We start from the raw sequence: 16,219 nt of genomic DNA on the forward strand, positions 1-16,219 counted from the left end.
TGGAAACACTTTAAAAAAAAAAAAAAAAAAGAGAGATGCTATCTCATTCTGTTGCCCAGGTTGGAGTGCAGTGGCATGATCACAGCTCACTGCAGCCTCAAACTCCTGAGCCTCAAGCCATCCTCCCTCACCTGCCTGGCCTCCTGAGTAGCTAGAATTACAGGTGAGCACCACCACGCCTGGCTAATTTAAACAATTGTTTTTTCTTTGTTTAGAGATGAGGTCTGTTAAATGAACAAAAGCAGGATTTGCAAACAAAAGAGATAAGCAAACTCCATGATGCTTTTCAGGGACAACCTTCCTGATAAGTTCAAATTTTCTAATGGTTCATAGTTGTCCAAAGAGAGATTAGGCTGCTCCAGAGGTAGTAAGATCCTTGTCAAAGAAGGAGTTTAAGAAAGAATCTTGGCAAGGAGCGTGGAGGGGGTCAGAGAATTGAGGTCAGGGGAGTTGATCTTTAATTACCTCAAACTGAGCCACCATTCCCAAAGTACAGTGCCTGACCCTGAGACTTGGACTGTTCAAAACATGGTCATGTTTGAGAAATAAATGTGTACAGAAATGATGTGCCTGCTTTTTATGCAGACATTAAAGGAGCAATAAGTGAACAGTGTCATTATAATGAAATTAATGTGTGCTTAATGCAGGTTAGGATACACAATCTCACAGAGGTACATTTACATATGATCTACATTCCTTTTAATGGTAGGGAGAGCATTATGTATGCATAATGACTCTTTGAGAATTGAGTCAGAAGACTCATTTTCTAACACTCAACCTGTGGCATCAAAGCCCCTGTATCTGGGTGGAGAAAACATTCCAAGGCTTTGAAGGTGATCAGTTGTGTCTATTTCCTTTTAAAATTGCCCACAAGCCTATAGCCCAGCAGATGCATTAGTTCTTTTCTATCTCTCTGGTTCCCAGAGTACCAATTAACACTGTGGGCCACACCTGTGGGCCCTCTAAGACAATGGGATAAAGTAGGGACAAATTCTCCAGTCGGGAAGGGGGTTGAGGTGCCTCTGTTGTCTGGCAGGTGGAGAGGTCCCACACGTGGGTGAGTAATCAGGCAACAAGGATGGGTGTGATTTTCTCCTCTTCAGCTTCCAGCCTGAACACAAACACAACACAGGGGAGACTAGCCAATGCCCCATCCAGAGCAGATATATGCCCACCCAGCAGCTGCTGAAGTGGACGTGAATGTCCCATCCATTCATTCCTTTCTTGAACGTAGAGATAAATGGCAGACATTCTCTGTCCTTGGGGAGCTTCCAGCACAGAGGAAGAGAACAGGAGCTCAGGTGAGCAAAGGCCACTCCATAAATAGGCCAGGGATTTGAACCTCAAGCTTTAACAGTCAGGGCAATCATAGATGGTCTTCCTCCCAGCTAAAGGAAGGTGAAAACCCTGTCTCCAAACCTCTGGTGGGCCATTACAGAGCAGAAGGTAAGGTGGCTTTCTAGGGGGAAATTCCCTAAATGGTGGGTGGGATTTGCAGGGAGACAGATTTCACTTCAATACTGTGTGCAAGGGGATGTGGCAAGATGTAGAGCCCTGCAAAGATGGGTATTCAGATACTGAGCAGCCAAAAAAGAATGTTAGAGGATTTGCTGTCATGCTGTAAACCGTTATATAACCTGGACAAATTAAAGAAAACAGTTGTGGACAGGCACTGGACAGTGTTCTAATACAGGGCTGTGATCCTCGAGTGGGGCAAGGGGCACACAATGTGAGCCCCACATCTACCCAAGCTTTCTCCCTGAGGACACTTTCCAGGGCACACAACGTGAGCCCCACATCTACCCAAGCTTTCTCCCTGAGGACACTTTCCAGGCCACTGTGCAGGGAGGTGGAGGCCAAGCGGGTCATAGAGGTCTCACTGGACAGAAGAGGCAGACATCAGAATTCAGGACTAAGGCAGAGATTTGGGGATCTAGGACAGAAAATGAGGAACCACAGAGAGGGAATCCCAGAAGTCTGAGACGTTCAGCTGACCCTGTACCGCAGAAGTGCAGGACAAGACTTGAGGGCCTGGTAGAGAGTAGCTGCTGGGAGGTGAGAGGTGAGCAGAGATTTGGGGCTCACACAGTGCCGATGACATTTTGGAGTTGCACAGACCTGCAGAGGTCTGAGTTTGAGCTCCAAGGACCCCTCCTTGATGCGTCTAAGTTTTAGTAATTCCAACCATTCCCGTTGTTCTCCTAGCCCTAATGGTGGTAGCTGCTTCACAGTTGCTACCTCTAAGTTACCTAGTTAATAATTCTTCTTCTTCTTTTTTTTTTTTTGTTTGAGACAGAGTCTGGCTCTGTCACCCAGGCTGGAGTGCAGTAGCACGATCTTGGTTCACTGTAACTTCTGCCTCCTGGGCTCAAACCATCCTCCTCAGCCTTCTGAGTAGCTGGAGCTACAGGCATACGCCACTATGCCTGGCTAATTTTTGTATTTTTTTTTTAGAGACAGGGTTTTGCCATGTTGTCCAGCCTGGTCTTGAACTCCTGGACTCAAGTGATTTGCCCACCTCAGCCTCCCAAAGTGCTCAGATTACAGGCATGAGCCACCATGCCCGGTCAATAATTCTTTGTATTAAATTCCATTTGTAGGCTAGGCACAGTGACTTATTCCTGTAATCCCTACACCTTGGGAAGCCAAGGTGGAAGCATTATGCTAGGAGTTCCACAGCCTGGGCAACATAGTGATACCTCTTTTCTACTAGCAAAAACATAAAAAGTTTGCTGGGCAAGGTGGTACACCTATAGTCCCAGCTACTCAGGAGGCTGAGGTGGGCGGGTCACTTGAGCCTTGGATTTCAAGGCTGTAGTGAGCTATGACCAGGCCACTGCTCTCCAGTGTAGGGAACAGAGCTGTTGCCTGCCTGAAAAAGAAAAAAAGAGAAATGAATTCCGTTTGTCATCTGCCTAGGACTGAGTGATCTAGCTACTAGAACCAGGAGTGGTCCCAGGTCAAAATCAGAGAACTAGAAAGCTTAACTACAAATAAGCTTCAAATGTAATATAAATTATTTACTTAAATGATAAGTAAGAAATGTATTTCTTGCAGTTACAGGGTCAATATTGCCGAAAATGACACAAAAAATGTAATTGTGTGTGTTGCATAATTATAAGTTGAATTCACAGCCTTGCCAGTCTCTTATGTGGAAGTTAGGGAATGAGAACCTGAGACTTGGAATTGGGAAATCTGGGTGGACTCAGATGAAGCTGAGAATCCTGAACCCTTGAGTCATTCTGTGCTTCCTTTGCCAATGGAAGCAGTTTGCCTGTCATGTCTAAGAAGGCTCACTTTCCCTCGCTTAAGGACACTGTGATAAGATTGCCACCAAAACAATGGCGAGAGTTTGCTGCATTACATTGTAGAAACCTGGAGAATATGTGCATGAATAGATTCTTAGGGTGTTAGACCAAGGAAGACAGAATAGAACTTAGTTAGCATTAGGTCAAATTTATTGATTCAGGTGTACTGATCAGAGATTCTGGATTCAATGTGTTGATTTGTGCAGGGGTAAGGGGCTCTATTGTTTACTTAGCTGCTTGAGTGGAACTGGGACTCAATGGTGACCTGTATTTAAAGATACTGAGATGCCAGAACATCCTTGGTATGTTGTAGGGGTTAGGATAAAAAGGCTTAAGGGGATGTTGGAATAGATTTGTTGTGGACAAATCACACACCCACCCACCCACTACATTCTCCAAGGGGGTCCAGAGGACATTCCTTTCGCTATGACACTGGGAAATTCATTAGTGAGGGGACCACTGCTATCCTTGAAGACTCAGTGGTGGCTCTCCTCTGTTGGCCACATACGAAGATAAGAGATGTCACCGCTCAGATAGGCTCCTTGATCCACTGGGGATAATGGGATCCAAGAATAGCAGAGGCCAAGTGGTAGCATCCAACTGCCAAAGGCAGAGCAGGGCATATATACTGTAACAGGCAGTAGGATGGTGGGCATCACAGTGTTTTGACTCACAGGAATCTTGGCATTGGCTAGTTGTCACAGTGTCCGTAGGACTGAAAGAGATGGGAATGCTACTGAAAGACTGTGTGCTCCATATAACAGGGAAAACTCTATATCTGGCTTCCAGAAGCTGATTTGAGTCACCACAGTGAAGAGCCAGAATTTCTTGTCCCATTTTTAGACCTAGGATTAACCCAGATCCTCTTCTTTGACAGGATGGGTGGGTCCCCTTAAAGAAAGACTCTTTACAAATGTATTCTGTAAACCATCCTGTAAGCCCTCCCTAGAAGGACCTCTGACTGTTACTAGAGTGAACCACCATAGCCCACAGTCAAAGTCAGGGCAGACAGCGCTCAGGGCCCAAGTTCAGATCACAGAGCACACAGCCTGTGGCTACTTCCCTGCTTCCTAAATAGAATAGATGCACTTGGCAACCAGCAAAATCTTAGCTTCCGCTCTGTGACACAAAGTGGAAGCCCCTGGAATTTCCTTTCCAACCAGGAGGGTAAAATATCTGCTGCCAGTTTTCTCACAAATAATTGAAAGAGAATTCATCTTGCCAATGGGAGGATTCGCTTTCTTAGAAGGCAGCACAGCCTAGTCTCACAGGAGGAAAGCAGTTGGCCCCTTTTATATGCCCTTGGCCCTATTCCTTTCAAAATAATAATGTACCATTATTGTGCTAAGGAGCATTTAATGGCTTCCTGATCCAGATCAACATGAAATTATGCAGCAGGTCCTCATTTAACACTGTGGATAGGTTCTTGGAAATTGACTTTAAGTGCGACAACGTATAACAAAACCAATTTTGCATAGGCTAATTGATACAGACAAGAGGTAAGCNCCTTTAGTTGATAGGTTCTGTGACTTTTAGCGGAAGGACGTATAACAAAACCAATTTTCCCATAGGCTGATTGACGTAAGGAAGAGTTAAATTCCTATGGCGTATTTCTGGTTACAAAAACATTACCAACCTTCTAAATAAAGACCCCCAAACACTTCTATTCATAAACATTAATATAAATGTGAACTATAGGTACATTTAAGAAAGATTAATAATGAGATAATGATTTACTCAGGGTTGCGAGGGGCTGAACCCTATCTCAGCAGCTCAGAGCACGAGGCGGGAACCGACCCTGACCATCTCAGGGCGCACTCACACACACCCACAGTCACCCACACTGGGACCATGCAGACATGCCATTTCCCCTCACCGGTGCACATCTTCACACATCTTCTGGTTTCTAGAGAAAACCAGAGCACCCGGAGAAAACCCACGCAGACGCCAGGAGAATGTACAAACTCCACACAGACAGTGGTCCTGGCTGGAGGTGATTTCTTTTTTTCTCATCAATGTTATAACAAAATCACATTGAACATGACAGCTTTATTCAAGGATTTGCTGTAGCTTCCCCCCTCCCTTATTCGCAAATGTCCCCTCTAATGGGGAGGGGTGCAGCTCTCAGTTCATCTTGCCATGTTACATCCCTAATCTGTAGATTCACTGATGCATTGACTCATTCTTTCCTCATCCGGCAAGCTCTCTGTATACTTGGCTCACTGTATACTTGGCCTGTGCTGGACACTGGGGAGGAGATGAGGAAGCCATGCTCTATGTACTCAAGAAGGTGGCCCAGGGAGGGCAGATAGGGAAGCAATTTCAATGCAATAAATTTTACTATTGAAGAGTATTCAGGGAAAAGAGAGCCAAGGAAAGCTCCTGGACAAAGTACTTTCTAAACTAAATCTCAGAGAGCCAGTAGGTGTTGGCCTGGAAGGACAACAGACATGGGGAATCCACATGGAGGGAACAGGGTGTGGGAAGACACGAGGACCAGAGAGAGCACAGCACAGTCAGGAGCAGGAGCAAGCTTGGCACAGCTGCGTGCTGTGTGGGGAGTGGAGACACGGGAGGGGGAGCCTGAGAGGCTTGTAAGGGCCACACCACCAGTCTTTCCTGGCCAGCTGAGAAGCTTGGAAATAGTGCAACCCAGGCTTGGCCACGGTAGAGCAGGCCTGTATTGCTTTCTGACAGACAGACACTTTACAGGTGGAGGGGAAGGGAACAGCACATACCCACCAGGGGCCAGAGGATGAGCCTTTTGGAAAGTCCTTCTGGTTCTCCTTTTCTGTCTCACAGGCTGGAGTGCAGTGGTACAATTATAGCTCACTGTAGCCTTGAACTTCTGGACTCAAGCAGTCCTTCCCTCCTTGGCCTCCCAAAGTGCTGGGATTACAGGCTTGAGCCACTGCACCTGGCCCTTCATGGGGCTTCTATCCAAGTACAAGGTTTGTGCTGGGACCACCTGTAGGAAACCGCCACCTTGTGGGTAATGCAGGAATTACAGATCTAAAAATGTTCCTTATTTCTCAATTCAGTACATGTTTCCTAGTAATTACAAGCCAAAGTGCTGGGATAAGGAGCCATCTATCATGTGGAGAGAATAGAAATGCATACAGAAGTCACTGAATGTTCAGAGGTATGCCTGAAGCAGTGGGTTGGTGAGGGAGGTCATGGAAAGCTTCAGAGATGACACCTGCATTGGGTCAGGTAAAAAGTGGTCTTTAGAGGCCATATTCATTTTCCATCCTGCAGCACAGAATAGGAAGGTACTCACTCAAGGTTGCACAGCTCTTCACGGCAGACCTGGGGCAAGCATCCAAGTTTCTGGGTATCTCAGCCCAGAGCTCTTTCTTGTACATGGTTGGCCTTGAGTTTAAATGGATCCCACTCCTGGTGCTCTAGAAATGGCCTTAGCAGAATCTGATCTTCTGCTCCTGCTTGTTTCTAGGCCTCATCATGGTAATTTGGCACAGCCAGCTTTCTGGTGCAGTGATCTGCATTCTGTCTGTGTGAAATTGCAAAACCCTGTAACTCTCCCTAGGGTGGATACTGTACTGAAGCCAGGATCTTGTCCTCCCTGGGAAGAAGAAACAAGGTGTGTCCCAAGAGCATTTATCCTCAGGGACTAGCATAGTCCTTGGTACATAGGTACTTTGTAAATGTTTGCGATATGAATGAATGAGTGAAGACAGGGGAGGTGGATAGGCCAGAGAGGTCAGTCCCAGCTCTCCTGTGGGCTCATCCAGAATTGAGTCTTTTCTAGAATAGTCTGGAAAGATTAGCTGGGGACAGATCACAAAGGTCACTGAATGCCCAGCTAAAAAGATTCGCTTTTTTTCTGCTAGCAGAGGGAAAGCAAACCTGTTAGAGAACAGCGAAGGAGCAGGATCAGAATACAGGTTGGTTTCATTCCTCATCAAAGAGAGAAAAATTGTCCCAAGTCAAAAGTCATGTCTCTTCCAGAAAGCCATTGATATTACTTTGTGAAACCCAAAATATTGAAGACAGGTTTCAATCAATTTAGAAAGTTTATTTTGCCAGGGTCAAGGACACGCCTATGATACAGCCTCAGGAGGTCCTGGTGACATGTGCCCAAGGTGGCCGGGCACAGGTTGGTTTTATGCATTTTAGGGAGAGATGCGATATCAATCAGTACATGTAAATGTACATTGGTTCAGTCTGGTATGGTGAGACAATCGAAGTGGGGGCTTCCAGGTCATAGGTAGATGAGAGACAAATGGTTGCAATCTGTTGAGTCTCTGATTAGCCTTTCCCTGAATGCACAGTTTACATGTGAGAGGAGGGTAGAGGAATTGTCACTTATCCCTTAGTCTGGCTCAGTGAATCTGCATTTTTACATAAATAGTAGGGCAGAGAGAGCAATCAGATGTGCATTTGTCTCAGGGGAGCAAAGGGGTAACTTTGAGTCCTGCCTGTCCTTTGTCCTGCACCTGTGAAGACAAGCTATCAATTTACATAGCCAAGGTGAAATTCAACAGAACTGTTTTAGGACAAAGACCTTTGAGGCCCACAAAGAATTTCCTTGTGGGAAAATTATGAGGAAAGTGTATAGCTTTTTTTTTTTTTTAATTAAAGCTTTGTAGCGATCTTATTTCGAAATAAAATGAGAAGTAGGTTTGCCTGACTTAGTTCCCAGCTTGACTTTTCCCTTTAGCTTAGTGAGGGTCCAAGAATTATTTTCCTTACAAAACTTAATGAAGAAATTGCACTAGGTCTTCTAGATATCTGAGTTCTTTTGTTTCTAAATTTAATAATTAAACCATACCTCTGGAGAATAACTAGAGGCTGTCCTGTGATAAGCTCACAGCACGCAGGAAACAAGCACAACCTTTGTGATACACTGTTGAATTTCCTTCTGAGACATCACCCAGGCTGTGAACCCGGCTACATCCTGGGCCTCAGTACAGTAACTCTTCCTAACCTGGGTCTGGTGTAGTCGGTAATCTCTTTCCTCACTGCCAACTGCAGCACCATTGCATAACTCCTGGAAAGAAGCCTCTGCTGGAGGACTCCGTTCTATACAATGTTTTTATCGGTAACCTAGATGAACTCAGGGAGTATTCAAATGCCCCCAAAGAAATTAATATACATTGGATAGGAAGAGAACTATTCAACAAGTCTTGTGTAGCTTAGCATGGTGAAGAGAAATCACATGCTGAAATGTTCTGGAGATAAATGTGGCGTTCTATGTTTGAGTTTGGCATAACCGTGAGCAAGCCCAATAGAGGGCAAATGAAATCTATCATGCTAGTTTCAAAACGGTCCAAGTACAGAGCATGGCAGCCCCTCGGAAGTGAGTCCTTACTACTGTGAACCAAATTTTCCTGAATTTAAGCATTTTAAAACCCATGTCATTGCTTTTCTTCCCACTTTAAGGTAGCTGCCTTCCTGATGTCCCCAGAGCAGTAGGTGATGATGCAATAATGACTCTTCCTTAATTATGGTATGAAGAGAGGAATTGTAAAATTATGAGAAAAATTGCCACGATCATCCAAGAATTTAAAATATCAATGGAACCAGGAAGCACGCCTTGGATGGGCACTCCTGGAAGAGATAGCATCTCCATGTGCCTAGAAGGAGACCTTTGCAATTCTTTTCTATGAATCATGTGACAAAGATGCACCAAGAACTGCTTCTTCCAGTGAAGGAGACGGACTTCCTGGTTTCAGAGGAAATGCATTTACAGTGTTTCTTTGCTTTTAGACATCCAGCCCAAGAGTTATGTTGTACTCAATCTTCCTATTTTTCTCTACCTTTTGTTTTTCTTTCATCATTTTCGTTTTGAGAATAAGTATGTATGGGGCCTTCCCTGTATCCCAGACATCATGTTGAATCAGATCTAGCTGTGGCTTCCAAGCCATTCTGGCCCAGAGGGGACTGTGACTTTGTGATTGTGTGTGCTCAGTACGTGGCACATAATCAGCTCCCAATGATAGCCAGTGTTCACTGAGTGCTTAGGCACCATGCTAAGTATTTTGTCTATTAGCTCATTTCAGCCCACTGTCCATAAAGTAGGTATAGCTTATCTTAGGTAAAACTGAGGCTTAGAGAGGTTAACAAGGAAACTTGCCTGAAGTTACACAGCTGACAAATGATGGAGTTGGCCCTCAAATCCGCACTTGGAACCACTGCACCTGACTACTTCTCCAGAAGTATGTGTTAAATTAACAACTAAATGCTTGACATGAGAAGGATGTAGGCCAAGCCATGACAGAAGATTGCATCACAGTGATCAGAAGATATTTCATGGCAGATTCTGCTTGAGGCAGGACTTAATGAAAAAGAGCAATGCAGATCAGTAGAGGTGAGAGAAGCCATTCCAGGCAGGAGTGAAGAGGTCAGGGTTGGCAAACACAGATGGCCTCGGTTTGTCAATTATGGTGTCTGTTCACTGCTTCCATGACCCTCTCCCACTCCACCATGGCTGATTTGATCAGGGGTGTTATGAACTGAACAATGTCTCTCTCCCAAATTCCTATGTTGAAGCCCCAACTCCCAGTACCTTGGAATGTAACTGTATTTGGAGATGGGACATTTAAAGAGGTAATTGCATCAAAATGAAGCTTTATCCTTAAAGGATGGACCACATGGTGTTTGTGAGTCCTCTACATTCTGTGCTGTGTCTGTAAGGGTAACACCAGCTGCTATAACAAATAAGCCTCACACTTCACCAGCTTATTATGAAAGAACTTTGCTTCTTGCTCATGCACTAGTCTGTGAGAGGATAGCTGGTATAGAGGACAGTTTTCTCTATGTGGTGATTCGTGGACCCAGGTGCCCTCCATCCTGTGATTTCATATCCTTTAGAGCCTTAGAGTCCAACCAGCAGATGCGGAAGAGGAAGGTGGGAAAGACACACTTGTTCCTTGGTCATCTTGGCCTAGAAGTGATACATATCACTTCGGCTCACACTCCATGGGTGAGACCTGGTTTGTGTCTGTCCCTAGATGTCAGGGGGCCTGGAGAGTATGGCTTGGGATGAAAAGATCCTTACTTTATAGAAAGGGAATAGGAACACCTGGTGGAAAGCTGGCGGGTCCTCCCACGTGGTTGCAATTTAGTTCTGAGCTTGTCTTCAGCCTCAGCTCCCTGCAAACAGTTGCCTTGTTTACAAGAGAATCTGGAAGCCAGTGGTCCTAGTTTATTGCCTGTAATAATTTTTACAGCTAACGAAAGGGGCCATGGCTGCTGGGCGAAGCTCCGACAGTTCAGGGGAGTGGTGTTCACAGCAGGGGCTTGAAAGGGCCAGCAGGAGCCCAGGAGAAACAGGAGCGTGACTCCTGAATTTGCAGCACAAGAAGGGGAGGAAGAGCTGAGCAGTCAGCAGTGTTCTGGAATGAGGAAGCAGGCTGTCTGCTTGCTTTCATTTCTTAGGTAAATATTTGTGGGAAGTTTGCCTTTTCTCTGAGTTTTTTGGTGCTGTGACAAGAACTGGGCAGAACATCAGCTCATCAGAAGCAGTGACATCCGAAAGCCAGAAGGAACCCGGAGAACAATTGCGAGAAGCGTCCTCTGCCAGCGGGTTGCCCACTGCGGCTGCACGAGGTACCTCCCCTCCAAGATGCTTCCCAAAACCACCAGGTGAGCTTTAAGGGGCAGATCTGAGGCAAGCCATGCTGGATAGCTGTGTGTTACCAGCAACCGTCTTCTTTGATGCTGGTGATTAATGAAAACCGGGAGAAAGGCACGTTTTAGCTAATTCATAGACAGCCTGGCATGGAGGAAATAACATAGATGGGTTGCTTGGTCAGTGAATAGATTTTTGTTCATCTTCAGTTCAGAGACAGAGTGGAGTGGGCAGAGCCCAGATGTGTTGTTAGGGGGCCTGGGTTCAAATCCTGAAGTTTCCTCATTTCTGAATCAGGTGTGATACCCCTGCCTTACCTAAACCACAGCTTTGTGAAGATCCTAGAACAAGAATGTGAAAGGATTCGAGATCTGTAAATTCCTGCCCTGAAGGCAGGAATTAAGAATCCTTATTCTAACCTTCAGATGTTTTAGATCCAAGAACTGAAAGCCTATTCCAAAATATAACAAAAAATCCAACCATCATCTTCTGGTTTCACAGTATCTGTTTAGAAGTGTGGAGGACCAAAGAGGGAAATGAGCCATGAAAACACCAACAGGAATAACAGGAGTTACTTGGAAAAGGAGACACCTGGAATCCCACCCACGGGAAGAGGGAGGGAGCCTGAGCGCAGTGGATGGAAAAGACCTGAGGCAGGGAATAGACCAGAGGGATGCCTTGTAGGACCAGTGGACAGGGAGCACTGGGGCAGCCAGAGGTGGGCAAGGCCTGGGACTGGAAGGTCTGAGAGCATTATTCCTTTCCCCTCTCTCCAGCTGGCCCTTTGGGCTGGGAGAAGAGAAAGGCTAAGAGGAGGATTTTTAGGAAGATCCCTCTGGTCACAGGGTAGAAAATGGGTGAGAGGGAAGATCCCGGGCAGGAGGCTACTGAGAGAGTCCAGGTAAAGAGGACGGTGGCCTCGACAGAGGTGGTGGCTGTGGGGGTGGAGAGACATGTCTCGATTCGGCGAGGATTGGAGAGGAAGGAGTGGAGGATGACTCTGGGTCCCTGACTTGGATGAATGGTTTGGGGGTGGTGCCACTCCTGAGATGAGGATGCCAGGGGAGGAGCAGGAAGGTGGGATGTTCAGATGGGGCATGTGAGACTGGGGTGCCAGTGGGACCTCCAGAGACAGATAACCAGAAGGCTGACAATTGGCCCTGTGGTCTGGAATTAGAGGGACAGTCCAGCATGGACTCAGAGAACGTGGCCTACCCTTTGGTGCCAGCTGTGCCCCAGGGATCCTTAACTTTCTTTTGAAGTCAGCACCATGCCCCTGAGAGCCTCTATCCATCCCTCCCAGGGCCTCCTCTCTGTCGTGGTCCTCTTCCTGGGTATGGTTCAGCTGGTCAGGGCCCTTCTCACAGGGCAGGGTTCAGTCTGAGCATGTAGTTCAGATTTGTTTACCAGTGAGGGGTGGGAGGGGGTGTCACTGTCTCCTCCAAGGACCCCAAACATGAACCCTTTATCAATGCCATAATGTCATTGTAGTGGCTGAATATGTTTCCCATTTGGAAAATATAAGAAGGGTTCAAACTCCAGCTCTGCTACCTTTTAGCTAAGTGACTTTGGGTTTTTACTTAACCTCTCTAAAGCCTCGGTTTTCTCATCCATGAAATGGGAATACTAGTACATGTTACACAGGACATTAAGGGTTAAGTGAGACAATAACTATAAGAACCGTAGCCAAATGCCCAGCACATGGCACACATTCAATAAGCAATGGCCATTATTATTGCTGTTATTTTTATTAAGTGAAAAGAAATGAAAATGAGTGTGGCTTCATTGGACAGTTAAAAAAGGAAGGGGGTAGAAAAGAAAAGATTTTGTCTTCTTCAACAACCTTCTTTTTTGAGTTCATTTTTTAAAAGAATTCTGCTTTCTCCATGGAATTCTTAAAGTGGTGTACAAGTGATCTGGCACAGAAGTTAGTTCTCAAAGCTTCACTCGCCCCTGCTATTCTCTCGTCTTGATTCTGAGAGAGCCCAGACTGCCCTGACCCTAGGAGCTGAAAATTACATTGAAATCAGAATTTGGCAGGCAGAGAGTTCTTTTACGATCATTCAGATTGTTAGAGTTCAATGCTTGGCTCCCCCACTTGCTAGCTGTGTAAATTTGGACAACATTCTGGATCTTTTGGTGTCTCAATTTTCTCAGCTGTGAAATGGAGTGATAATGTGCCTTTCCCATAAGGCTATTGTGAGGATGAACTGAAGTAGTAAATATACTAAATGTTTAAAACATAGCCTGGCACATAGTAGACCCTTGAGGGACGTTAACTTTCCATTTACTCATTTAGGAAACATCAGTGAGTGCCAACTGTGGCCAGAGGTATGGACAGGAGCTGGTACACGGAGTTGAATGAGAAGGGCCTCTGCCCTTGAGGAGCTGCCCATCCAGTGGCAGACACAGACCTATGATAAGTTAGTTCCAAACAGTGGACTGGTGGCTGTGACACCGAGCCATGTTGCAAGCAGCCGATCCTGTCAATTCAGAAGTGAGCAAACTGAGACCCATGGGTCCCCTGAGCCTAAGGAGCCACAGCGCTTAGCAGCAGAGCTGGGATGGACTCAAAGCAGATTTTCCTGCCTGGGCCTCTTCATGAGGGCTTCAAAGGAAGCTGGTGGCTCGGGAGGGCACCTGGGCCATGCTGGGCAAAGGTCCTGGCCTCTGGGTCAGTCTTCCTGCGGTAGGGAAGGGTAAGACTGGTCATGGGGCCAGGCGTGGGCGGCTGCTCTGGCTACTGGTTAACCAGGTGGGGGACTGCAATTCACTGTATGATCAGGGGCCCAAAGGCAGTGGAGTCCTTGGCACTTTAAGCCCTAGCAGGAGGCCAGTGATGCCAGCCCGGCTAAGCACGGCCATGTGTGGCACTGGACTAGGGCTGGGGGATGGAAGGCAGAGCCTGTAGGGAATGGGAGAGGTTGCTACTGCTTACCAGATACTCTGGGGACAGAGGAGCAGACAGGGTCCAGGCTCTGAGAAGGTAGAAACACAACCAGTGACAATCCCCTTTCAGTTCTGCAAAAGGGAAAATATCTTAATTTTGTCATTGCTGTCCAAAAGCAGGGAAAAAAATTGAGAAAAGAAGCACTACTCTTTGGGCCTGAGACTGGGCCAAGCACTTGACTCTCATTGTATCCCATCCACACAGTGCCCTGGAAGGCAGACGTTGAATCCACTTTCAGGACGAGAAGAGTAAGACCCAGAGAGGGGTGCAGCTCGCCCATAGTCACACAGCCTGAGCTTGGTGGAGCTGGGACTCACTCTCATGGTCTTCTTGGCTCCAAAGCACACGCGTTTCCACAGAGCCTGGCTGACTCAGCAAGATAGCAGAGTCGGCCTGGAAGATACAGGGTTCCCACTCTTGAAAGTGCCCAAATGGAGCTTCAGGGCTGCCCTGTGGTGACAACAAGGTTAAATATTATCTTGTGGGAGAGTGGCGGAGAGTGCAGAGGCATTCACACTTCTCATGGGTGGATTCCAGCCTGTGATTCCATGGATGAGGGGCCAGGAGATAGCCATATGCAGGCCAAGTACACACCGTGCAGAGTGTATGTCTTCCTGGCTCCCTGGCTCCTTCCCTGCCTCCCTCCCTCCCTGCCTCCCTCGTTTCCCTCTTTCCTTCCTTCCTCCCTCCCTCCCTCCCTCCCTCCCTCTCTCCTTTCCTTCCTTCCTTCCTCTGTTCTGTGCCATTGTTCTGAGTCTGTTTTTATGCCAATACCAGGCTGTTTTGGTTACTATAGCTTTGTATTAATAGTATATTTTAAAGTCAAATAGTGTGATGCCTCCAGGTTTACTCAGGATAGCTTTGGCTATTGGGAAATTTTTGTGATCCCATATACATTTTAGAATTGTTTTTTATATTTTGGTGAAGAATATCATTGGTGTTTTGATAGAGATTGCATTAAATCTGTAGATTGCCTTGGGTATTTTATGACTATTTTAACAATATTCCTCCAATCTCTGAACATGGAACATTTTTGTATTTATTTTTGTCCTCTTTAATTTCTTTTATCAATGTTTTATAGTTTCCAGTGTAGAGATCTTTCACCTCCTTGGTTCGGTTTATTCCTATGTTTGTTTGTTTGTTTTTCTCTGTCTCTTTCTTTATTTTTCCCTCCCCTCCCCTCCCTTTCCCTCCCTTCCCTTCCCTTCCTTTCTTTTTTCCTTCCTTGTATAGCAATGATATTTATTTTTGTATTTGGATTTTTCATCCTGCCATTTTATTGAGTTCATTTATTAGTTCTAATAGTTTTTTTTGTGAGGTCCTTGAGATTTTCTAGTTACAGGTATAAGATTATGTCATCTGCATGTATGAACAATTTGACTTCCTCCTTTCCAATATGAATGCCTTTTATTTTTTCTCTTGCTTAATTGTTCTGGTCAGGACTTCCAGTACTATGTGGAATAGAAGTGGTGAAAGTGGGCATCCTTGTCTTATTCCTGATCTTAGAGGAAAAGCTTTCAGCTTTTCCCCATTCAGCATTATGTTAGCTGTGGGCTTGTCATACATGGCCTTTGTTGAATTGAGGTACATATATTCTGTGCCTAATTTGTTGAGAGTTTCTATTTTGAAGGGATATTGAATTTTGTCAAATGCTTTTTCAGCATTTAATTAAGTGATCATATGGTTTTTGTCTTTCTGTTAATGTGATATTTCACATGTATTGAAATGCATTTGTTGAACCATCTTTGCGTGCCTGGGATAAATCTCACTTGATCATAATGAATGATATTTTTAATGTGCTGTTGAATTTGGTCTTCCAGTACCTTGTTAAGAATTTTTACATCTATGTTGGGATATTGGCCTATAGTTTTGTTTTTTGTGTGTGCCCTGGAATCGCTATAATGCTGGCCTTGTAAAATGCATTTGGAACTATTCCCCTTCCCTCAATTTTCTGGAATAGTTTGAGGAGAATTGATATTAGCTTTTCTTTAAATATCTGATAGAATTTAACAATGAAGCCATTGGGTCAAGGGCTTTTCTGTGATGCAAGACTTTTTATTACTGATTCAATTTTCTCACTTGCTTTTCCTATGTTCAGGTTTTCTGTTTCTTCATAATTTAACCTTGGGGTGTTGTATGTGTCCATTTATCCTTTTCTTTCATGTTTTCAAACTTGTTGTCATATACTTGTTATTCATGAGGCTGTTATGATCCTTTGTGTTTCTGTGGTATCAGTTGTAATGTCCCCCTTTTCATCACTGACTTTTCATCTTCTCTCTTTATTGTTAGTCTGGCTAAAGGTTTGTTGATTTTATCTTTTCAGAAAAAAACATTTTTGCTAATTTTTAAAAATTGCTTTTTTTTTTT

The 16,219-nt window shown here is 45.2% G+C and overlaps 1 protein-coding gene across 4 annotated transcripts in view; it reads left to right on the plus strand.

The window, feature by feature from the left end:
- The first annotated feature begins 8,074 nt into the window (after positions 1–8,074).
- Positions 8,075–16,219, plus strand: part of LOC108314301 (stimulated by retinoic acid gene 6 protein-like) — a 51,275-nt gene continuing 43,130 nt past the window's right edge. The window contains exon 1 of one of the 4 annotated variants that reach the window (XM_037743728.1): positions 8,075–10,709. In XM_037743728.1, the coding sequence (XP_037599656.1) occupies positions 10,672–10,709 (38 nt within the window). In that variant the 5' untranslated portion in view covers positions 8,075–10,671. The other 3 variants (XM_037743726.1, XM_037743729.1, XM_037743727.1) reach the window with 3 other exon arrangements.

The sequence above is a fragment of the Cebus imitator genome, unplaced genomic scaffold (genome assembly GCF_001604975.1).
Source record: "Cebus imitator isolate Cc_AM_T3 unplaced genomic scaffold, Cebus_imitator-1.0 Scaffold149, whole genome shotgun sequence".
Lineage (NCBI taxonomy): Eukaryota > Metazoa > Chordata > Mammalia > Primates > Cebidae > Cebus > Cebus imitator.